We start from the raw sequence: 25,071 nt of genomic DNA, 5'->3' as shown, positions 1-25,071 counted from the left end.
ATTTCCACAGCAGACATCACCTTCAGGTTCTCTAAAAACAATGCTAGCAATTCTGCTTTACCAAACAATCCTAAATTTAAAAATCTGAAATCCAAAGAGTTCCAAAATCTAAAAATTTCTGATTCCTTAGCAAGATGTTAAAAAAATATCAAATTCCAGAACATTTTGAATTATAGATATTTAGGCTAAGGATGCTCAACCAAAGTCTATGCAAATATTCCAAAATGGGAAATAGTTGTGGTCTAAAGCACTTTGGGTAAAGGACTCACACTCTGTACTGTGGGAATGCATTTCTGTGGTTTAGAGGATGATGATACTAAACATTCTGTAAACACACTGATACTGGATATATTTTTGGAGATAAACCATGTTATGCCCTTTTTACAACTCAACTTTTTTTTTTTTACCTTTAAAATACTGAGTTTGAAGTTTATGTAAATGTCAATGGGTTTAAGAGGTTTTTAGGAATTTCTTTTCAAATACTTTGAAATTTCCAATTTCTTTAGAAAATACTCTTGATTTACATTTAACTTTTATAACTTTTTAGTCATATAGATACTGACAATTATATAATTGATATCTTCTTTTAAAAGCTTATAAAATGATTTTTTAGGTATAGATAGTTCTATCTGCAAATTATTTTTATTTTTCAATATTATACATTTCTTCCTTCTCTTTAACACTCACTGACAGTGAGGTAGTGACAGACACTAGGAACAAATAGTTGGATGTTGAGCCAGATGAACTCTTAATACTAATCAAAGGGATGACAAACTGTGGTGACAGAAGTAACTTTATTTTATGTAAGATTCCAGCAAAATGTTATTACTGGCACAAGAGAAATCTTTATACAGATGAGAGAAATCTTAAGTTTCCAACAACTGCTGTAGAATAACACTCTACAAAGACAGGTATGATCTAAAAGACGGGTACTGAAAACTTAATGTTGGCAGTACATTAGAAAGCAGAGAAAGCAAAAATCCCAGAATATTTCAACACAAGAAGTGTTCCAGAAAATTAAAAATATTAGAAGGGTTATGATCCGGAGTTATCACAATTCATTTAGAAAAGATTTCAGGCTCAAGAAAAAATTAAAAGCAAGTATGAGTTCAAAATGAGTTGTCAAAGTAAGTACTCTTACTGGGTTAAGATTTTTTAAAAGGAGGTGTCACATCTTACATTGTTTTAGTATATATTAGGACAAAAAAAAAACCTCACAAATCTATGATTCTCAAATGATCATGCTTAAGAATCATCAAAATGAATACAAAAAGACAAAGCTTTCGGTAAAATGCATGAGCAGTTAAAATGCAAATTATACATATCTGAAAACCTCGACATGCTAGTTACGTTTCTTAAGTTTTGTGATGTCAGGAGACCTTATAGTACCAAGTAAAACAAGTAACTCGGAAAAAAAGCTGTATCTACACATTTATTTAAACAGGCAAAAATAGCTAAGGAACATGTATTTGTAATACGTGTAATAATGCCACTTTAGTAAAAAAGAAAGTATGTATACCATTCTGTAGAAAGTCCCATGTATAGCCACAAAAATATCTTTAAAAGTAAAGAGTAAAAGCATCTTTAAAAATAAAGAGCACCTCCTTACTTAGCAATTTAACTAGCACATGATTTGAGACACGTTTTCAGAAGTACTTATACAGTCATTTACATGAAGAAATGGTTAGATTTTATGGTCTATGGATAGGGTAGCCAGTAAATTTGGAATTATTTTTTTCTTTTAAGTGTAGATTTCGGTGACATCTGTATGCTGACTTAAAAGACATTAGTTTAATCACTTCTTGGACACCATCAAAAGATATTAAATGAATTCTACCTGAAGAGATATGACTTCAAAACCTCCACTCAAAAAAAAAAAAATAGTAATTTTTTTAAACACACAAAATCTACTATTAAGATTTTTTTAAGTTGGTTTCAAGATTCACTCATTGAATAGTTTGCCTTTATCAAAAATTACAACTGAAATGTATTTTCTTGCTCTTCAGAGGAAATAAAACTTATCCCAGTCAGTTAGTCCAATAAAAATTTTACCTTAAAAGTTTTTATAAAGAACAAAGTATTTACAGAAAAACATAAAATTAGAAAAACAGAATCAAATGAAAGGTTAATAATCTTATATTAACATTTATTTCCCATCAGTTCATCTATAAGTTTTACAGTTAATTCAATCAATCCTTGTTTCTACCTATGCTATTAATCCTATTTTGTAGGCAAGAAAACAGGGATACAGAGACAGAATTAACTTAGCTCAGGGACATAGGCTATAATTCATCTTGCTGAGATGTATAAACTCATATTATGGGATTTTCAAAGCCCACATTCTAATCACAAAACACTAATAAAAGGGCTTTGTAAGGCAGTTGGTTATAAAATAAATACAAGTGTATTCTACAGGTCAGTAAAAATATGAAAATGGCAACTGTAAAATTCTATATTCAATAAAAAGTATAAAGAGCAACAGACCTAAGGACAGATAATTCCTTCTAACTGGAGGTCAATACTATATTGACGTGAAATAGTCAGAAACATCCTCACACAAAAAAGATGTGCAACATTGGCCAAGCAACGGCCGTGACTCATCCACATGGCTAACACTGACAAAGGTTCTACAATCTGAGGTACAGGATCTCAGGATAAATCCTGAGGGAATTTCACTGACCTTCTCAGACCCAAAAGCTACAACTCTTGTTGCATAGGTCCTGCTTTACCTTGGTCTTAACCATCCAGCAGAAAAGTATAAAAATGAAATATAAGAAGTAAAGCCATGCTGTTATGTTGAGCTGTAGGGGACTCAGGTCAACAATTTCTGACATTGCCAGTCAAGTGGAAGACCCAATACTATTATGGACTACTGAACTCTTTTAGAATATTTTGCTGAGTTTACATACCTATAACATTTAAATGATGGAACTTAACTAAAAAAAGGGGAAAGAGATGAATGTCCATTTTGCATCTGTGTATTCAAAGTGGTTAGGATAGATATATAGTTACATTCTCTTAATGAATAGAGGGATTGGTTCTAATGGTGTTTATAAATAGGATATCAAGTCCGCATCTTATACAGCAATTAAACACTAGGAAGAATGTATGCAATGTGTTAATTATTGAAACTGTCCTACCAATTTGGTTTGAAACTGTCTCATTGCTATTTGTTTCTCAATAAAATTATAGAAAAAAAAAAAAAAGATGTGCAAGACTTTACCTACCATGTTCATTCTATAAAGGTAAAATTAATAGCAATTTGAATTATTGCTGTTTGGACATAGAATCAGTTCCAAGACTATATCAAACATTAATATACAGTAAGGGAATTATTTAAATTAGCTATAAATGAATTGTCTAATTCAGAAGAGGTAATAACTGTTTGTAGAACAAACCCATCATGCTCCATTTTTACAGTGTGAATGTGAGCTAACAATAACTTTTACATTATAAAGTTATATAATATCTGCAAATTTTGCTTCTTAATCCACAAAGCCTTGTTACTATCTGGTCCTTTAAGGGAAAGTTTTCTGACCTGTGGTCTAATTAAAGCATAAATAGTACTGGGACAACTGGATAATTTCACAGAGGGAAAAATATATGACACGTCATAATTCACACTATAAAGGAAAATATATTTCTGATGGATTTAAAATTATGAGGAATAAAAGATAAGAGAAGGTACTGGGAAAGGTTTTTCCATGTATGATCTCAAAAACAGAAAGCTCTTTAAAAAATGATATTTGAGACAATACATGTTTAATCTTATGTAACATACACTACATGCATCAAAACATGACAGGGTAAACCATTAATATGTACAAATTTTGTATCTATATATATCAGTTTAAATAAATTCAATTAAAATTTTACAAACTAAAAGATTAAAAAGTCACATTTAGTAAGATAAATATTTGTATACTATTAATGCCATAAACTAAAGGTGAAAAACAAAATAGTTTTAACAAATGACAAGAGGCTATAACCTTAACACAGAGATTATGAGTAAATAAGACTACTGAGGCAACAGAGAAACAAGAAGTGGCATAAAAAAATGGACTATCAACCATGAACAAAACTACAAATGAGGGCTGACCAGAAAGCTCAGCAGATTAAAGCGCCTGCTTAGGTAGACACAGGGACCAGGGTCCATCCCTGGCCTGGCCTGGCCTGGCCTGGCCTGGCCTGGCGTGGTGTGGCATCGTGGGGCATGCTGGCTTCGCCCCATCCCTGGGCAAGCTGAAAGGGTAATTGAAACTGGGCATGGTGGTGCATGCCTGTAATTCTAGTGCTTGGGAGGCTGAAAACAGGAGGATCACTAGGAGTACGATCTGTGTAAATCCTGTGCTAAATACATAAAAAAATGTTTAAAAAACTACAAATGGATAGTAAGTATATGAAAACGCCACACTTGTGTGTGAAATTAGCATTTTAATATATACAATAAAAACTATAAACTTGTCTAGTGCTGTTATTATTTTTGAAGGTGCAGAAAGTAAAACCTAATCAAAGTTTCTAACTTTCTGGTGGAAAATTTGTCAGTATGTTTCAGAAATTTTAAAAACCATAACGTTTTTTAAAATAAAAAATTTATGAAAACGAATTCTACCAATTATTTCCGGTAAAATTAATTATTTTTCTTTTTTCCATCTATACATTCTACAATTCAGTTTCCCTGTGCTATTTTATTTTAAAAAGTACTAGCAACAGAAGCAATTACAATATAATTACTTTATTATCACCATTTTAAGGATGAGGAAACTTGAGGGATAAAGTCACTTTTGCTAACAGAGTAGAGCCAAATATGTAAGTGTAACACTTTGGGTCCAAATCCTTAAGTTGCATGTCTTATTACCTTAATGTTTTAAAAAAGGTTTAGGCAGTAAATCATTGTCAGTTTTGTGACAACTAGATTGGAAAGGTATCCAAGAGTATAGGTTTGAGTATATATTCAAACTAAATGTAATTTTAAAACTTCAATGCGTGGATATTATTTCTGCTTTTATGACCCCCTTTTTATTGTACCAACACCCGACCTCAGGACCTTGTGCTGTCCAGGCAGGCACTTATGCTGTTGGGCTATCTTCCCAGCCCTATTTCTGCTTTTCCGGAAGATATTTATCATTCATTTCCTACACATGCAATATTTCAGGATTCAGTTTTAAAGATTCCTATCTTCCAATTTAAAATAAATGCTTTTTAAAATCCATTATAGTATTTCACTACCACTTTTCTAATTTTCATAACACAATCACAAATTGTAGTTTTGCAATTTCGACATGAACATACCAAATATACATCCTCAGTTTTTAATCTATAAAATCAACACTTAAAGGCAGACATAGTAATTAAAATATAATTTACATCAATTATTGTATACTATAACCTATTGAGACTCACAATATACACAAAACCTCACACATACTTTTTAAAAAATAGCTCTAATAATAAAACAATTGATAGCTTACTTCAAAAATGATTCAATAGTCACATAAAAATAATTGGGACAAAACAAAATAAATAAATAAAAAACCTAAAATCCTAACATTCATAGATCAAGATAACCTATGAAATTCTAAAAAGACATAGCTTTGGAGAAAAATGAGGGCATTTCTTATAGACTTTAAAACATTAACTTGCTTTAGTACAAATTTCACTATTAATAACTTCAGGAAATTGTTATATAGATGGGCAAATTAGGGATAACGAAATTTGTAAAGTCTGAAAGTAGAAAAAAGATAGGTACAAAGTAGCATGCAACTGGTTTAACTACAGGGTATAAAATATAATTTAAAGAAGCTTAATAAAATTTGAACAGATTTAAAAATATTTTACAAATATGCTAATCATAACTTGGCTGTATTCTAAACTTCTATGCCAAATCACTTTTTGAACTACTAGTCTGAGACATACAATTTATCCTTTTACCATATTTTGAATATAGTTACTCAACTTTATTATACTGTGATAGCTGAAGAGAAAGAGCTATTATCTATGAGGTCTAGGATTACAGCCAGAAGATAACAAAATAAAAAGAAAACTTTACTGATGCATGCTACTATATCTTTAAGTTTGTACAAATCTGTTCTTTATGTTACATGTATATTATCTTACTTTTTATGTTAATAAACAAAAATACAGATGTAATTAATGACTACGATCATTTCTTACCACGGTAATAATGGGAATAACCCAATTTAAAAATCCCAGGACATTACATTTCCACTTAGAACGTAAATTCTTTGTCTTTGCATCCTCGGAGCCTGCCACTGTGTCTGACGCACAGTCACTGAGCCTGGGGTTCATATTCTACTACTTTTCAGAAAGGTGAAAGAGACAGATGCTGCTGCATAAATACAATGTAACTGATTAACTTACATCTTTTTCTGACCGATGTGGAAACATAGAAGACTGGCTGTAGTACATGTTTTCATCATGGTAGTCACTGTCGACCCCCTCTACAAACTTCTTTCTTGAAGCACCAAACATGCTGTTTGTCACCTAAATAAAAATATTACTTTATCAAAAATAATATTTTGCAAAATGTTCACCTGTATCTTACTGCTTATGAAAACAGAAAAGGGAAGCACTACTAAGAGCCAAATTAGATAAACTAAAGGGCAAAAGTCATGAACCAACAGCAATGCAGGATTAAATGTTTGTTTCTGAGTCTCAAAACCAAGAAGTGAATCTAAAAGTCTATCTTATGCAACAGTTTGCTTACTTCTAAGGAGCTAAGTAATGGTCTTGAAAATGATAACCTCACACACAATTTTCCCATGCAGATTTTTTTTAAAGTTGACATTTAATCATTAAAAATATTTACAGGTATCCTGAACATCAGTCTCTGTCATCAATATATCTATTTTAAAATTACGTTTTCCACGGAATTCTACCTTTATTAAATTTACTGCGATTCCAAATTTGGTATGTTTTGTATAACCATTATGATTAAGAGTATTTTATAAGCAACAAGTAAGCAATTTCTTTAATATCTCATTTCAAAGTAAAACCCTGTAATCCCTATTAATTACCAATGGACATGTAATAGTCAAATTCTATGTGCCAGCTTCATTGAAAGAATCCGTACTATTTAGTAACTGCTTTATATCATATGTTCCCTGTTAAACTTGTAAGAAAACTGATTTATCCTTCTTAATGAGATACAAGACAAAAGATATCAACAATCTATGGATAAGTTAACCAAAACTCGGCTATATATTTTTAGTCGTTGGGCAGTGGACTTCACGGTAAATTTCCTGTGATCTATTGTCTAATATTAAATGTGAATTCACACTAAGATTCTTCATGCCTATGTAACAACCTCTTGCATACTTCCCAGCAGAGGTGGGGCAAGGTGGTGGTGGTGATGGTATTGGCACGTTAGTAAATTTAATGTCAGAAAAGAAACAGTGGCCCCCCAAAAAAAATCATTTTTAAAATTGCAAATTAAGATTATAAAAGGTTGTTTTGCAAACATTAAGAATGTACTTATCTGTACAGCACCTTAAGTACTAAGATCAGAAAGTTTAAAAAACGAACACACATAATTCAATAAAATTTCAGGTAAATACCTAGACATCTCACATCATATTTTATACATATATATTAACTCAAATGGATGTCAACTCTTCTTTTTAACAATGTTGTAAAACGTGCATCACTAAAACCAATTACAAACTCCTAGGATTCCAAATCCAAAAACTGTACACAATAAAAATTTGTTTAAATACCAAATTCATGCAAGATGAAATGATGTCAACAAAGAAAAGTTCCTCTTCTACTTATCCCAGACTTTAAGAGTATGACAAACAAATGAGAGGACAAAAAAAGAGACGATGTGCAGGAATGCACTTTGCTTCATTATCAAGTGAAAATTCTTATATAAATTAAGCAAAAAGGAAAGGTAAGAACAGAATATTCTGCTCCTCAAATATGAGACCTGTCCAGGATGGTACTGGGATGAGAAAAAGAATTTTGACCCTGAGAGTGAATATAAACTTTTTATAAGGCTAGATTTACCTTCCATGCTACATAGAACAATGGAACAGGGTAGGACAACATTTTAAAATAGCCAGGGATGGAGAATTTGCAAAGGAAACAAATAGAAAAGTAAACAAACAAACTAGGCAAATACGTGTAGGAAGAGAATACCCTTCAGAGACAGCCAGGAAGACCCTCTGTGGTGAAATTCAAATAGCATGAATTCAGTGGTGAATATTACAAATGTCAAGTCAGAGATACAGGACAGGTAGGCCCAGGTCATGCAGTACCTTGCAAGACTGAAAGACTGTGGGTTTCATCAAGACAAGCATTTTGGCAAAGTTTAAAAATGACATAATTTGGCATGTAGTTTGAAAAACATTCTAGTTCATCATGAGGGATGGACTAAGGAGATAATTACACTGGAAGCAGAAAAGTGTGTGCTCAGAGTAGTGACAGGGGAACATGGCTTGGAATGGAGGCAGGAGCTGAGACAGATAAAAGAGGCTGGATACAGGACATAACTTTGAAGGACCAATAAGATGGAGTAAGATCAATGAATAAATGGTAGTAGTACATGAAAGAATATCCATATTTTCCTTCTGGCAGAGAATAAAATTATGGAATCTCAAAATCAACCTATCAATTTCAGAGAGGATATGTCAATACTACTTGAAAAATAGTTATGCTATGCATGTTAAAGTCAATTTGAGTACATGGAGATTTTTTAAACTAGATAAATTATACTTCCTTTGGTACTATTAGCTGTTTCTTTTTTGGAAGAGTGAATCTTTTTTGGTCTCAGTAACTACAATGAAGATGATATGGAGTATATTAACTTTCTCTTCTTGTTATGAAATTTTGTCATAAAATAAAAAGGACTACAAATTTTTGTTACTCTGGTATGTGCAATTTGTGGGTTTTTTCAACCAAATATCCTAGCAAAGGCTTACAGATACTTTGTCACCTAACCACCTCTTAACTCTCACATCAGATGATAAGAACAAGCAAAGACTGAGATTTCTCCAAGAAATATGTACACTGAAAACATTGTCTCTTAGGTTTTTTTCCACACATGGATCTAACCTATCTGATCAAGAAGTTTTATATTTCTTTTAATTCTACAAGAACCAAACAACATATTCTAAAACCTACCTAGCAGGTGAGTTTACATGAATGAATTCCATCAGCCCTGTTCCAGAATGAGTGGTCTCAAAAATAGTAGAGAGAACTGGGCTGGGAAGCATTAAATAGGCTGAATTTCCCCAGTTTACTCTTTCTTCATTATTTAGTTTGGACTAGTTACAAATTCTCATGGCACAATATTCTCAACACTTAAATAAAGTATTTCAGTGTCAACTATGGTAAAAGAATCTGCAAAAATTCCAAACCTGAGAAAATATAATCAACTTCAGAGATAATGAAGTACCCCATCCCCTTTTTAATGTATTTAGTACAGGGTCTACAGGGTCTCACTACACAGATCGGACTCTTAGTGATCCTCCTGTTTTCAGCCTCCCAAGCTCTGGGATTACAGGCATGTGCCACCACACCCAGTCTCAATGGACCTCTCAGCGCATTCTGGGGGTGGGGCCAGCACGGCATGTCAGAGATAGAACTCCAATCCCTGTGCCTAAGCAGACTCTTTAATCTGCTTTGCTATCTGGTTAGCCTAAGTAGATCTTGATACAGGGGAAAAACAAACAAACAAACAACAACAACAAAGCCAGGAAGACAAGGCCTGGAACTTTTTAAATGGTCAAGAAAATAAAACTAGGTTACCTTTAAAATGTAACTTGAAAATATATGTGTATAAATGTCAACAGGAAAGGGTGAAAAACAGACAACAGATACTGTCCAAGGGCTGACACTATTTTCTTTAAACAGTAGTGCTTCTTTTTTTTTTTTAACAACAATTACTACATTGCACATTGTTGTCTTTGTAGTTGTCATTCATAGCACAAGATGCAGACATGATATCCTGTCCAAACACTATTAGTACAGATTTCTCTTCTTATTGATTAGGAGAAAGTAGCTATATATCTATCCTAACTATTTTGTATATATAGATACAAAATTGTCATTCATTTATATCTCCTTTTTTTGTTCAGTTTTGTCAGAGATGGGTATTCCACTGCCATTCAAATATTGTAGGTGCATGAATTCAGCAAAACATTCCAATATAGTCTAGTACTCCACAATAGTAGTGGGTTATCCAAAGGATTGGCAATGTCCGAATCTGATGACCTGAGCATTCCACAGCTCAGCATATTAACATGGCTTTACTTTTCATATCTTGTTTCTCCACTTTTCTGCTGGATGGTTAAGACCAAGATAACGAAAGACCTATATAACAAAAACTGTAACTTTCGTATCTGACACAGTCAGTCAAGTCCCCTCAGGACTTATCCCGAAACCCTGTACCGTACTTTGTAGATCCTTTGTCAGTGGGGCTGACACTATTTAATCAAGCACAAATATACTTCAGCAAAGCCTCCGCAGAGAACTTTTTCTGAAAACTTTCATTATCTAGAACCCTAGAAATGCTATGCTAGGAATCCTAGACATGGAATCCTATTCCCTACAAACACATCTTATAGCAGGGTGGTCTTTTCCTGATAGAGCATATAGATTAACTTCAAAATCTCTTTTTTTTTTTTTTTTCCTGCAGTACTGACAATTGAACTTGGGACCTTGCACTCTGAGCTATCTCCTCAGCCCAAAATCTCTATTTCCTTTTTTTTTATACATCCATATAACTATGCATGAACACTATGTAACGGAACTATTAAAAAATCTTAATACAGTTATTTTATACATTCCAAAATAGTTTTCTTCATTTACTTTACATTCTTAGTACACTTAAAACATTTTATACAAGATCATTTTAAAACCATACATGTGCAGGGACCAGGGTTTGATCCCCAGTCCCACATGCCAGGCTGGCCCCGACCCTGGGGCGCTCTGAGTCAGCAACCAAGTCCAGGCATGGTGGTGCACGCCTGTAATCCCAGCACTGGGGAGGCTGAAAACAGGAGGATCATTACGAGTCCAAGCTGTGGAGTGAGACTCCACACCAAATACATGAAATAGAAGAAAAACAAAATCTCTATTTCTAACTCAAGGTTGTAGTAGTACATTATGAAGAGTTGTCTAACATTTGCTCTTGGGAAATATGAGATAATAAACTAATATCTGAATCTGACTTACTGAGTTATTTCCTCCTCTGTACATCCATCAAATCTTACCTGTTTTTTACAAAGGCTTTTACATTTGTCTCTTGTCATTCTTCCTGCCCTCATCTTAGTTTAAACTGTGGACTAGGCATTTTTTTTGTTTTAAGCTTAATAACTAATCTCTCACATTTCAGTGAAGGTTTACTACAAGTTATGCAAAAATTTTGCTACTGAAGACAGACACTCCGCTCCTCCAGTCTTGAACAAGCTCACTGTCTAGGAAAGAGACAAACCTGTAAATAAACAATTACACTGAGAATTTTGTATACTTCTTTGAGAACCTAAATAAGGAAACATCTAACTTTAAGAGAAACAATGAGAAGTTCTACTGTGAAAGAAATAACATCTGTACAAAAGAGGAAGAAGAGACAGGGAGACAGGGAAGATAGGAAGAAAAAATGTGTGAAAGACAAGGGAGCAAACTGGCATAAGAGAAAGTAGATGAAGGGCTCACAAATAAGTGAAAGCCTAGGAAACAAGACAACTTTCAATGTGGCCAACCCAAAGGATGAGTAGGCCAAGGTGCTAGGTAAGGGAAAGGAGGGACTGCAAAGAGAACAAGCACATAGACAGGGAAACCAGCTACTAAAACAGATTTTCCTCCACTAAAACTTGATTGCAGCTTTTGTGATCTCCAACAACTAATCCAAGCTAATTAAGTTCTTAAGTAGTAGTCACAACTTCAATGTCTTTCCATCTCTATTGCAATTTATTAGCATAAGCCACTTCATCCACCAAATAGGTTTTTATTAATCTATGTTTTATTTTCTTTAAATCTATTCTCCCACCCATCTTCCAAAGTTATTAATTCCCTTAAGTAGAAATTTCTTATCTTGTAGGATCTGAGGATCAAAATTATTCAACAGCATTACCAAATCAGTACATCTTACAAGGTCATAATTGCTGTGACTTCTCTATTCACAGGTGTCCCTCTTCATAGAAATAAAATCTTGCCCTACCTTCAGTAACTCAAACAAGCCCTCCTTCCCCTGCCTCAGGGCCTTTGCATATGCTGACAGTTCCTGAAAATACTATTTCTCTCATCTTGCTCTGAAACTTTCATGAGTTAAAACTCCTGTGTGCATCATCACTAAAAATACTCTTATCATAGTTAACACGATACAATAATAAAAATTCTTTTTCTGCTCAATCACCAGCTAATATTTTCAATGTTTTAATCACTTAACAGTTTACCCCAAGCATCATTCAGGCACTGTATTTGTTTATATACTGCCTAGCCTAGTATTCCTAAAGCAGGTATCATTTCAGTCAGTCAACTCCAGCACTGAGTAAGTTTGATGAAACTGTCAATTTTATTTCCTGTTATATTATCTTTCAAAAGTTAATTTTAAAAAATAAGCAATTTTGGGTCATCTTATAGTAATTAGACTGTAAGTGGTTAAAGTTTATGTAATCATCATAATGCTATGAGGTCAAAACTATGAACCAGCCCCCAGAAAGCTAAGGGCCAGAGAAGTTAGGAAACTTGCCCAAGATTACACATCTGGTAAGCACACAGATGGGTACTAATCCCAGATGATTTACTAGAGTAGTTTCTTAACTATTATAGTACACTGACAAACACAGCTTAATCTGGTTTTTTTTTTTCTGAGTGAAAAGCAAAAGCAATAAAAAAGTCCTTATTTTGTGGTAAACAACGGTAAGTATTTTATGCCACAATCAAATATTTGATTGAGAGAGAGAGAGATCATATTAGTGGGAGAAAGAGAATGTACTGACTACAGATATGAAAAAAGAACCAGCTTCTACAAGACTGATATTCCTATTTTAGAGAAAATTCACTTTAGGGCAAGATTGTGAGTTAAAGAAATTGTGTCAATTAAAAACCACTTGTTTATGACTCATTCTGAGTAACCTTTTGGCCATTCTTTTAAGATTATGACACACAGTATATCAATTATTTATTCTCTATTTTGTTATGAAATTTTCTTTTCATAGAAGAATGCTTTTTTATATTTTCTTTACGAACATCTATTTGTAACAAATTAAGAAAAAGTTGCATCACATGGAAGGCTTGCTTTTTGGCAACACACACACACAGAGAGAGAGCGAGAGCGAGAGCGAGAGCGAGCGAGAGCGAGAGCGAGCGAGAGCGAGAGCGAGAGCGAGAGCGAGAGCGAGAGCGAGAGCGAGAGCGAGAGCGAGAGAGAGAGAGAGAGAGTGCAATTAACCAAAGGAAGGCTTTAGGTTAAGTAGAAACATAAAATCTATACACATCCTTTTTCCACACACCAAATGAACGTGTTTAAGGACTTTCAAAATACAGTGAAAATAATGTAACGCTGTAAGGGATTAGGATAATAATAACCAATTACTACATTTCATTATAAAGCCAGTAATGGAGACAATGTGGCATTAAATAGGCAAGATACATCCAGAAACTAAACTTTTTAAAAGGGCAAATCCCCAGTAACAGCTTTTTTGGGGGGGGAGTATCTTTGTAATGGAAACAGCAGTTTTACTGCTGACATATTCATACAAGTATCCCGTTATAAAATCAATTATATCAAAATCACTCCGAACACCTGTATTCTGACCTTCTACTGCTACAGAGGCACCAATCTTCCATTCTTGGCTAGCGTTTGTATTCACTTTGCACTCGCAAGGACAGCATGCTAATCGCAGGTCTCACACTGCCTAAGAAGCAGGTGAAACACTGTCCCTTTCTTACAGTTTTCCTAGTGGAGATTTTAGTAATTTACCCTGATTACTAAACAGATTTTAACTTTTAACTTTCCTTCCCAATCTCATTTTCAATACCAACAGACACTTCATAAACATATATGCATAACTTATCATTTATCTACAAACTAGGTAGAAGCTAACTGATAAAACTTTCAGCCCAGTGCACCTGACATTTATCTAATTTCACTAAGAAGTAATCAGAATTCATGTTTGAAAATAATCATGAGAAGTCTTAATATCTGAAGATAATCTAGTATTTTGACAAATGCTCTTTAGAGGGGGAAAACAGGACAAGCAAATCTCACTGGAAAACTAACTGTCCAATTTCAACAGAAATAGAATATGCCTACATCAAGCAATATTTTGCTACAACTTGAAAATACTATATAGCCCAAGAAATTTTAAGCTCTTTATCCTAACAACCATTATTATTTTAAATTTATTCAATCCCACAATAAGATTTTTAAGAAGCAATGAGTTTAAGAAAAGGAAAAAGAAACACAAACAGAAAAAATATTCTACCTTCCGAACAAAGATTTTTAGCAACTGAAAATCTTTAGAAAGGAACAATTGCCAGCACTCAGGAGGCTGAGGCAGGAGGCCCATCAGGAGTCCAAGGACAGCCTGCACTACATACAGACCTTGTCTCAACAACAAAACCAAGTGATCTCCTTTTGTATAAGAAATATTACCCAAACTCTTCCTTGATTACTCAGGGTTTTGGTATTTTTAATACGATAAATGTATAGTGAACAGTTCATGAATCTGCCTACGATGGACCTAAAATAATGAAGGCTTAGATTTTCGGAGAGTCATTTTAAAATCTAAAATTTCTTTTTCTTTTTTTTTTTTTGGCTGAACCAGGGATTGAACTGAGACCCTCGCACTTGCGAGGGAAGCACTTATTCTACTGAGCCATCTCCCTGGCCCCTAAAATTTCTAACCATCAAATCAAGAGCATAAAATAAAAACAATTCCTATAGCAGTTTTGGAACATACAGAATGTCCAATAATCAATAAAAAGACGCTTCATGAACACTGAATGCAGCTAACAGAGATGTACAAGAGCACAGGTCCAGTTGAAAGGCTCTTTTTTTAAAAAAAAAAAAAATCTGTTTCAAACTTTATTCCCTAAAAAAAAAAAAAAAAACTTTATTCCCTGGCTTCTCCAGCTTAACTGGCTGCAAAGAATGAAATTGTATGTAAGCAAAAACTGAAAAGAGCTGCAGTGTCCAAGGGGCTTTGGCTTAAAAAATATTAAAGAGATCTAGATTTTATCAGATCCATTAACAAAAACAATTTTAAAAAGCAGTCATAATATAAAAATAGCAGCTCCCAGTGATTTCTTCCAAGTTTGATCTTTTTCAAAAGCTGACTTAGTTCACTTTGCCTCGTTCTTAGAAGCCTCATCAAAATTCTCCACAAGATCTGGAACCTCGTCATCATCCTCTTCTCCAATAGCAAGCCGTGCTTTTCCATCCACAGATTGTTTGGGCAGAGCTTCTGCCAGTCTCCTTAAACTATTCAGACTGTCTGCACCAAGCTGGTTCAAGATGTTGGGTAACATTTCCGTCAGTTGTTTCGTCTCAGCATGGCCTGTAATGGTGAAAGTGTTTGCTGCCAGCGATGCCTGAACTTTTGGGTTGTTGAAGTGGATAACTGTTCCCTGGTTTGTAAACATATTCACCTGTTCAGTAAGAGAGATATTGTTTACCCCTAACTTCTTTAATGAGAACTGAAGTTTTTTATCATCTGCTGTGGCTGTTCTATGAACCACCTTCTTTCTGCGAGCAGTTCGTTTCTCACCAATGCGCACTTGTGCCTGCAGGTCGGTGAGTTTTTCCTGGATCATGATAGTTTCTTTCATCTTGTCGGAGAAGGTATGGGGTAGCACAGGGGACTAGGGCTGGTACTCAGGAGGTCTCGGGCAGACCAGCTGAGATTAGGTGCACACACACAGGGACCCAAGATGGCAGCTAGAGGGAGGTCAGAAGTCTGAAAGGCTCTTGAACAGAAAACTAGGGCCTTCACATGTGTATCTGTATAACCATGACTGTAGTGAGCAGCCCAGCCCAGAGTCCTGACAAAGACCATGGCAAAGCTGCATGTTATTCTGGAGAGCTTATTTTTACTTCCCACTGCCCCAAATCTCAAATTACAACAATGAAAAAAACCCTAACATTGTGTAAGTAAAGGGGCAAAATGGTGGCAGCTGGACAGTCAGACTCTTCGGTACCTTGGTGTCTGATGCAGCTTACAGATGCTATTCTCCCAAACCATGGATATCAGAGCCTACAACATGCAAAAAACTACACACTGCTTAAAAAAAATTAATAAAATGTCTACAAATGCCACTTGTCAATTTGGTTTTGATCTAGGAAGAGCATGCTGTTTAAACTTCAACTTGGATAAATGGATTTTGCTGTTTTCCATAATCTTAATATATGTAGCAAAGAGCCTCATAGAGATTCAAACTTGAATCACCAATAGGCAAGCTTTAACAAGTAGGTACACCATTCCAAAACCAAAGCTCAAATCATTTAAAGTTTTAACCAACAGGAAAAAAGACAACACTCATATATACCACAAGTTACAGATGAAAATTCACATAATAAAGAACAAAATTAAAGAAGTAATTTTTCCTTAACTACTAGGATGTAACATTACAAAATACAAATAGAATGGATATAACAGTAAAAAGCATATATAAAACTAATCTTGTAAACATAAATGAATTTTTTTTTGGGGGGGGGGTGGAACCAGGTATTGAACTCAGGCCCTTGTACTTGCAAGGCAAGAACTTATTCTACTGAACAATCTCCCCAGCCCAAAAGTTCAGAAGGTTTTTTTTTTGGGGGGGGGGGCTGGCTCAGGATGCCTTAAGAGCAGGTCTCCTAAGGCATGAGGATCTGGGGACAACCACAGTAACCTGAGCCTGACTGCCTTTGCTTAAGCAAGCATTTAAACAACTGAGCTAATGGGGATGCCCCCATGAAATATCTTAACAAAAGCGTGTTAAAATTAATCCTTAAAAGGTGGGGGAGGACTAGTCTAATAAAAAGCAAAAGGAGAAGAAATCTTCAACATGTACAGAAAAATGTATCTATGGTCTTACTTTGAAAGACAGATCTAAATAAACTTAAAACAAGTATGAATTTTAAAAAGTGGGAGATAAATTACTAAGGGTTCTTTATGTTTAAGATTTTTATCACACCTGAAATAGTAGGTGCTCTAATTTCTTTAAGCCTCACACATTCTCTGATGTTACTTCTCATGAGTTAGATCAATGTTTTCCCTGAATTTAATTTCAAACATCTTGTTATGCACCAAAAAAAATCTCCAAATCACATGAATATGAATTATATAGACTAGTTCTGGGCAAGCTAAAGAAATAATTTTCAAACACTTTCTTAAAAGCAAAAGTCTCAAGAGATAGAAACAGTTGGAAAGGTAATGAAGACCCAATCTGCATTCACACAAAATTATTTCTAAAAATCACATCTTAACATCTTAAAACAAAAAGAATCTAATACTAGACCATGACTTTTGGTACAAGGAAGACAAACAAAATGACAGGGATGCTGGGGAGATAGCTCAGCAGTATAAGCACTTGCCTGGTAAATGTAAGGTCTTGAGTTCAATCCCTGGTACCAAAGGGAAAAAGAAAAGAAAAGAAACAAAACAAAATGAAACAAAACAATAGGGACTTTAGCAATCACTCTTTGTCATGTGTTTCTCCTCTCTCTCTCTCTCTCTCTCTCTCTCTCTCTCTCTCACACACACACACACACACACACACACACAGAGGATTTGGTGAATATATTCTTTCAACAGATATTGTCTGTACACCAGACACTATGCCTTCATTTGTTAACATCAAGCCTAGAAGTTAGCAGAACTGTCCTAGTACTCCTACTAAGCCTTCAAACATAGCGGGTATTTCTATTCTTGTAAAAATCCAAAACAATTTCTACCACAGCAACCATCGAAGAACAGCAGCCACGGCCCTCCACTATCCCATGGCCATGGGCCTCAGCAAGGCCTCAAGGTGACTAAGAATGTGAGCAAACGAAGGCACAGATGCTGTCACAGACACATCACCAAACACACCAAATTTGGGCGGGACGTGATCCAGGAGGTATGTGGCTTTGACCCCTAAGAGCGGGTGCGCCATGGAGCTGCTCAAGGTCTCCAAGGACAAACACGCCCTCAAGTTCATCAAGAAAAGGGTGGGGATGCACATCTGCGCCAAGCACATCCGCCCCAAGAGAAAGCGTGAGGAGCTGAGCAACGTGCTGGCCGCCATGAGGAAGGCAGCTGCCAAGAAGGACTGAGCCCCTCTGGAATAAAGCTTTGAAGAAAGTTAAAAAAAAAAAAAAAAAGAAAGAAAGAAATTCTAAAACCTCAAGAAAAAAAGTAGCAGTTTTAAAGTCGATGAAAAGAAACTAAAACTTGCTTGTTCTGAGATCATGTTAAATGTGGCAAAATTGCATTCTATGGCAAAATTGCATTCTATGGACACAGGCCTTCTCTCATTTTCTTCTTAGTTTCTTTTTTAAATAACAGTTTTCTGGTCCTGCTACACCCTGGAGAACACAAATCTTTTTTGGTTTTGTTTTGTTTTGAAAAACTAACACTTTTCTGTATTCTTTTTAAATTTAAGACTACGTCTTACAACACTAGACTTTTATGTAATCATTTGAGATAATTTTTACACAGAAAATTATTTGTAAGAAAATTATTTCTAAACTAACAATTCACTGGTATAAATGGCCCAACATCCACCCTCGAAATTCCAATGACCGTACCACTGTTTCCCCCAGCTTTTCCCACCGCATACTTACCTGTGAAAGTTCTTTCAACATTTGCTACTCTGGGGATTTGAAAGCTCAGAGCTGGAGGCTGAAGTGAAGAAGGAAAGGTTGGAGGGTGAGCCATGGCACCAGCCCCACACTAGGAGCTCCCTGAGATATTACAGCAGGGTTGACACCATAGTTCTGAAGTTCAAACTCCAGCAAACGATAAGAAAGGAGTCCAACCAGAACATGATAAACGGTGGAATTCTTCTGCTCTTTGAAAAATAAGGAAATCATGCTATAAAGATCTGAATGTCCAGTTTCAACATTACGACTCCCTGTTCAACTCTTCAATATTACCCAAACCCAGAATCATTTTTCAGACTGTGTTCAAGAACAGAAAACAGAGATCTCTATAAACCTACACACTTTCCCAGAAAATGCACGAATAGAGCTTACCTGGCCATCATGAACACATCATAACATCTTAAAACAATATGTTCAAAACTCTGACTATCTGCTCCTTGTATAATTCCTTGCTTTTCTGAGTATTCAACATTAAGTCTTTGGATCTCGCATATGTTAATGTCTTCTACCAGGAAAAAGAAAGTTGGACTACAGGGGACATAATTCCTAAAAATGAGCCCCTGGACTTATAAAAGGCAGGGATAACTCTAGTGTAAGTATACTCCTTGGGAAGAAATTAATTTAAGTGTTCTATGTATGTTGATAAAAACAAGCTCCATTCCATTAGAGGGACAGTTTATCAAACTAAATGATATAGAAAAAATAAAGATTTTTAAGGAATATTATCCGAAAGTAGTCTTTAAGTGACATATGCAATACATAAGCAATGAAGCCCCACCCCCACCCCTTAGCGCTGGATTGAATAGTCATTTGTACAAGCTAGTAAACACACTACCATGGAGCTACCACCTCAAGTCTTATTAACTTTTATGACCTTAAGTATTCAATTACTTTTATTTCTCTTAAAATGACCCTCCCCTCAACCTTTTACATTTAGTTTTGTTTATCTTTTCTTATCTGACTCTTTATATGTTAAATATATTAAAGAATGTCTTGCAATTTTGAGGTCTGTTATTTTCTTAGAACCAAACTAAGGTTGTGTTTTTACTATACCACCACCACAAATATGCTATGACCTCAAATGAGTCACATGTGATGCACACATACTGCAGTATCTGAGTAATGTATTAATATATCTTATTATAGGTGATACTAACTTTGATCTTGGTTAAGGTGGAAATATTTGCCGTATTTTTTCCAACGTATTTTTCTTTCTAAAATATTGTTTTAGAGAAGTATTTTAAGAGCATAAAAATATCTATTGTTCTTGAATTTTTGCCCATTAACTATAGAATTAATCTACAGATACTACCTTTAGCACCTATACTGTGGTGTTCTCATGGTGATTTTCTACTTGTTACATTCCTTCTATATTTGTTTTTGGAAAGTCAATGATTTTTAAAAGACCGTGTAAATCTGGACACAGAACAAAGATTATCGAACCCAAAGTGATACAGGTAGAAGTGAGAATAATGACTCAAAGTCAGAATTCTTTAAGCCTTATCTCAGTCCTTGTCCTGTCATAAAAGATTTAGAATTTCATGTGTCCCAAGCATCTTCTCTTAGTATTTCTGACTCTAAATTAAAAAAAAAAAAAAAAAAAGTTTTCCTATTTTTTTCTTGAAAAAGTATCTACATATTTTCATGAATACTTTAAAACACTAATTTATTAAGTCACATTAAACAATAAAGATAAATACAATTCTATGTTGAACAACACAGTACTTTGTTTTGGCTTTCATTTTCTTAGAAAGGTTTTTGCAACGCTGTCCAAACTGGACTCAAACTAACAATTCTTCTGCCTCAGCCTCTTGCCTGAGTCCTGGGATAACAGCCATGCAAAACAATGGCAGCTAACACAGCTTTTTAAAGTAAGTAATACTGGGGCCAAGGAGATAGGTCAGTAGAATAAGTGCTTACCTGGCAAGCACAAGGGCCTGAGTTTAATCCCTGATTCCGCAAAAATACATACATACATACATACATACATACATACTAACTACTACTTAGTAACACTATTACCTCACACAGGAAGACGACTGATCACTTATGGGGCTACTAGATGCTAGGGAATCTTCAGGGAGGCAATTAGGATAATTACTTGGAAGAAACACAGGACCAATTCTCAGGGCTAACACAGAGCAGGTACTCAGATAACATACTCAGAAGAGTACTGCTTCAGTAGTTGAAAAAAGACTAGTGCTAATATAAAAGGTTATTCAAATGGGAAAAGCACTGAGAGATGGAAAGATGGGAAAGGGAGCAGACAGGAAGCAGAAAGAATTATGCACATGTAAAAACTCCCCACAATGAATGTAATCATTATGTACTACAAAGATGTGCTAAAAATGTACATTTACAGGGAAAAGAAGGAAATTTCAAAAGGATCAAGTAGATCAAATACCCTCCAAGTAACTTAAACACCCACAAATCTCAAGAATTGACAGAAACATGTACAGATCCACCAAAAAAAAAAAAAAAGTATACACACTTCAGGAAAAAAAAACTTGCATGAACATTTTAATATTAAATTTACTAATACATCACAAGATTAATACAAGTTACCTTTGGCCTCTACAAGTGCTCAAAGTGGTGGTCATTAGTGTCCAAATATTAATTATTTTCCCTTTCCTGAAGTATTCATACATTATTTTGGTGGACTCTGTATATTCCAGTATAATAAAGTCCCAAGGATTTGAACCTAAACTAAAATCACCTGCTATTTGAAGCAATGAAATATAACAGATAAAAGTGAGGAGGAAAAGCCCTGCAAAAAACAAGAGAACACACATTGTACTGATGGGCAGAAACGACACAAAAACTTACATGGAGGACAGGTGGTAGGAAACAATAGCACTGAAAGTTTTAAATACATTTCATATTCAAAACAGTAGAAGAATGGCATGCTGAAGAGACAAGTAAACTTGAAACCGTTAACAGTAGACATCCTTTAAAAAATTAGAAGAGAAAAACTAATTGAAGCATCTGTAAATGGGGGACAAATTCAGGCCCCTCAGGTACGTGCAATAAATACAGAAAAAATATATAAAGAAGCAAAGGAAAAAAAAATCCCCACGTGTTAAAAACTGTAAGAAGTACAACAAACTGCAAGCAATAAAGTCATCAAACAAATTAGACCAAGATAGAGCTAATCAAAATTATCAAATTACCTATAGGAAGTTAAAAGCTTATTCCTAGTAAAATTAACAAGTCTCTGGCATAATAAGGAAAAATACACATGACACTCAAAGAATGAGAAAGGGCCAGGGATATAGCTCAGCAGCATAAATGCCTGCCTGGCAAGCACAAGGCCCTAAGTTTGATACCTAGAGCCCCCCCCCCCAAAAAAAAAACAACAAAAAACAAAAAACAAAAAAAAAAAACCAAGAATGAGACAGATTTTGAAAAAAAACAGGGGGCCTGCCCCTTAGCTCAGTTCTTTAAGTGGCTGCTTCAACAAAGCAGTCAGGCTCAGGCTGCTGTGGTTCGATCCCCACAACTCAAGCCAGCCAAACCTGCCCTGAAGGCATTTGGAGCAAAAAAAAAAAAGTTAAAGAGTAGTATAACTGGGCTGGCCAAATAGTTCAGTGGATTAAAGCGCCTGCAAGCAGGCACAGGGGTCGAGGGGTTCAATTCCTGGGCCTGCTGTGCCGGCCCCCTGCCCCCAGGGTTGTGCTGAGACAGTGATAGAGACTGGGTGATTGAGACTGGGCATGGTGGCGCATACATGTAATCCCAGCACTGGGGAGGCTGTTAACAGTCGGATCAGTATAAGCCTGATCTAGAAGGGAGACCCTGAACTCCCTGTAGGCCCTTCCTAAATAAATAAATAAATAAAAATACTTTAACCTAATAAGACATATCTCAAAAAATTACCTTATTAAACATCATATATCTAATGGTAACAACTTTAAGCTTTCCCCATGAGACAGATCACTATTAACATTTTTTTCAACAGTGCATCAGAAGTATTAGTGAGCAGAAAAGAAATGCAAGCCATAAAAATTATAAATAAAATTTCAAAACTGTCATATCTCAATCATATGTACATGTACATGAAAACACCCTTCCAAAAAATAAATGCTGATACAAAAAGCAAATTTAAAAGGGTAACTATTTCAATTAGCAATAGCACTATAACATATAATCTTAAAAATACCATTTACAACTCTCCCCCAAAAAAATCAACAAAAAAGTACTGCAGCATAAATGTGACTAAAGATTTACAAGTCTATTGTTAAGACACATAAAACTGGGCAACAGTACCTAAGTATAAATTCTTGGATAGAAAGAATATCATAAAACTATTAATTCTTCCCCAGTAAAAATAAAGGCAGTGTATGAATCTTCTGGAGGAGAAAATAGGTACAAATTTTAAGGAAACAGGGCAGGTAATTTATGAACAAAAATCAAACTGCACAGGAAATACTTCAAATAATCAACAATTGAGATCTCATCTTTTCGAAAAGGCTGCACGTCAAAAGAAATCACCAAAAGGGTAAAAGGAAAACCCCACATATTGGGAAAAAGTTATGGTGGATTATCCCTCAGACAAAGGACTCCTACATATAGAGAATTAGAAAAAAAAATCAGGCCTCCAAAATTCGAAGACCCAATCCAAAAATGGGCATTTGAGATTAATACACACTTCTCAAATGAAGAGATACAAATGGCAAATAATATATGAAAATTTTTTCAATATCATTGCTCATTCAAGAGATTCAAATTTAAAAATTGCTGAGATACCACCTTACACCAGCAAGAATGGCTAGCATCAAGAAGTCAACCAATAACAAATGCCGGAAAGGCTGTGGAGGAAAAGGAACCCTTCTGGTCTGTTGGTGGAAGTGCAGACTGGTAAAATTATAGAAATCAGCGTGGAGATTCCTCTAAAAGCTAGGACTGGAGGTCTCATTCAAGCCAGCTATTATTCCCCTCCTATATATTTTTCCAAAAGAATTGAAATCATCATACCACAGCGATATATGTGCACCCATATTTCCAGTAGTGCAATTTGTAATAGCTAAAGCTTGGAAACACCCAAATGCCCATTAATTGAACACCCAAATGCCAATTAACTGAACAATGGATTTTAAAAAAAGATGTATTTTTGCACAATGGAGTATTACTCAGCTACAAAAAAAGATAAATTCGAGACTTCTGTACATAAATGGATACAACTAGAGACTGTATTGTAATCAAAATAGATCAGACACTTATGTGCAAGCATCGTATTGTCTCGCTAGTGTGAGAACCTAGAAGAGTAAATAAAATCTGAAAGGTACAATAGATACTGTAAAAGGGAAAGAATTTGTTCAAAGGGAAGGAAAAACTGAGATGTGGAAAAGGATAAAAGGGAAAAGATATATTTACATAAATATGCAACATAATTTGGATAACTGTACTGCTGGTTTCTGCTGGTCTTTTGAAAGGAGTAGTTAACGCCTAAGTAATTTTTTATTCTTTTTTTTTTTTTGCTTTTTAATTTCTGTTATGGTTTGTACCTAGACATCCCCTCAAAGCCCCATGCAGTCAGGGGGCAGACTTCTACAGTTTGTGATTAATTCATGATGTGATGCTGGGATTATGGGTATGAGTGATGCTGGGATTATGGGTGTGGGTGCTACACCCAGCCTGGGGCAGATAGCCTGAATGCAATATAAGGGACACAGGCTTGTTCTCTGTAGCCATTGCTGCCGCTACTCCTCCCATTTGCTCTTGCTGTTTTGCTGTTTTCCACCACCATGAACTGCTGCCCTCTGCCATAAGTCAAGCTCTATTGGAGCCAGTTGTGTATGGACTGCAACTTACACTGTGAGCTAAATAAACCCTTCCTTCCTTAATTTTGGGTGTTGGGTATTTTCTCCCAGCAATGAGAGAAACGTGAGACAATTTCTTATAACTTTTTTTGTTGGGTGTTGTTTTGTTCCTTGCTTTTTTAACCAATTTTGCAGGTTTATATCTAGTAACCTAAACAACTAATTTGAAGATAACAGCATGCAATACAGCAACCATTGTTGAAATCTATTACTTTGCTTAATGAAATTTTGTATTACTGCTAATGTTTTTTGTTTTGCGGTACTGAGTATCAAACATAGGACCCTGCACCTCCCAGGCAGGCACTTGTGGCCCTGAGCTATCTCCCTGGCCCTCTAATGTTTTGTTTTTGTTTTTTTGGGTTTTGTTTTGTTTTGTTTTTTTATTATTTTGTATTTTTTAAAAAAGTGTGCCTCTGCTTATAAATTCAATACTTTTTTTTT

The 25,071-nt window shown here is 35.0% G+C and overlaps 1 protein-coding gene and 1 pseudogene across 4 annotated transcripts in view; both read right to left on the bottom strand.

The window, feature by feature from the left end:
• Nucleotides 1-25,071, bottom strand: part of Cnot2 (CCR4-NOT transcription complex subunit 2) — a 103,554-nt gene that overhangs the window by 44,868 nt on the left and 33,615 nt on the right. For all 4 annotated transcript variants that reach the window (XM_004632162.3, XM_004632161.3, XM_023716258.1 and 1 more), the window contains exon 3: nt 6,382-6,504. In XM_004632162.3, the coding sequence (XP_004632219.1) occupies nt 6,382-6,504 (123 nt within the window). The remainder of the gene's footprint in view (nt 1-6,381; nt 6,505-25,071) is intronic.
• LOC105742321 lies at nt 15,256-15,795 on the bottom strand (annotated as a pseudogene).

This window comes from Octodon degus, unplaced genomic scaffold (genome assembly GCF_000260255.1).
Source record: "Octodon degus isolate 3935 unplaced genomic scaffold, OctDeg1.0 scaffold00047, whole genome shotgun sequence".
Classification (NCBI taxonomy): Eukaryota; Metazoa; Chordata; class Mammalia; order Rodentia; family Octodontidae; genus Octodon; species Octodon degus.
Note: the sequence above shows the minus strand (reverse complement) of the source record. Positions and strands in the feature narration are given on the sequence as shown.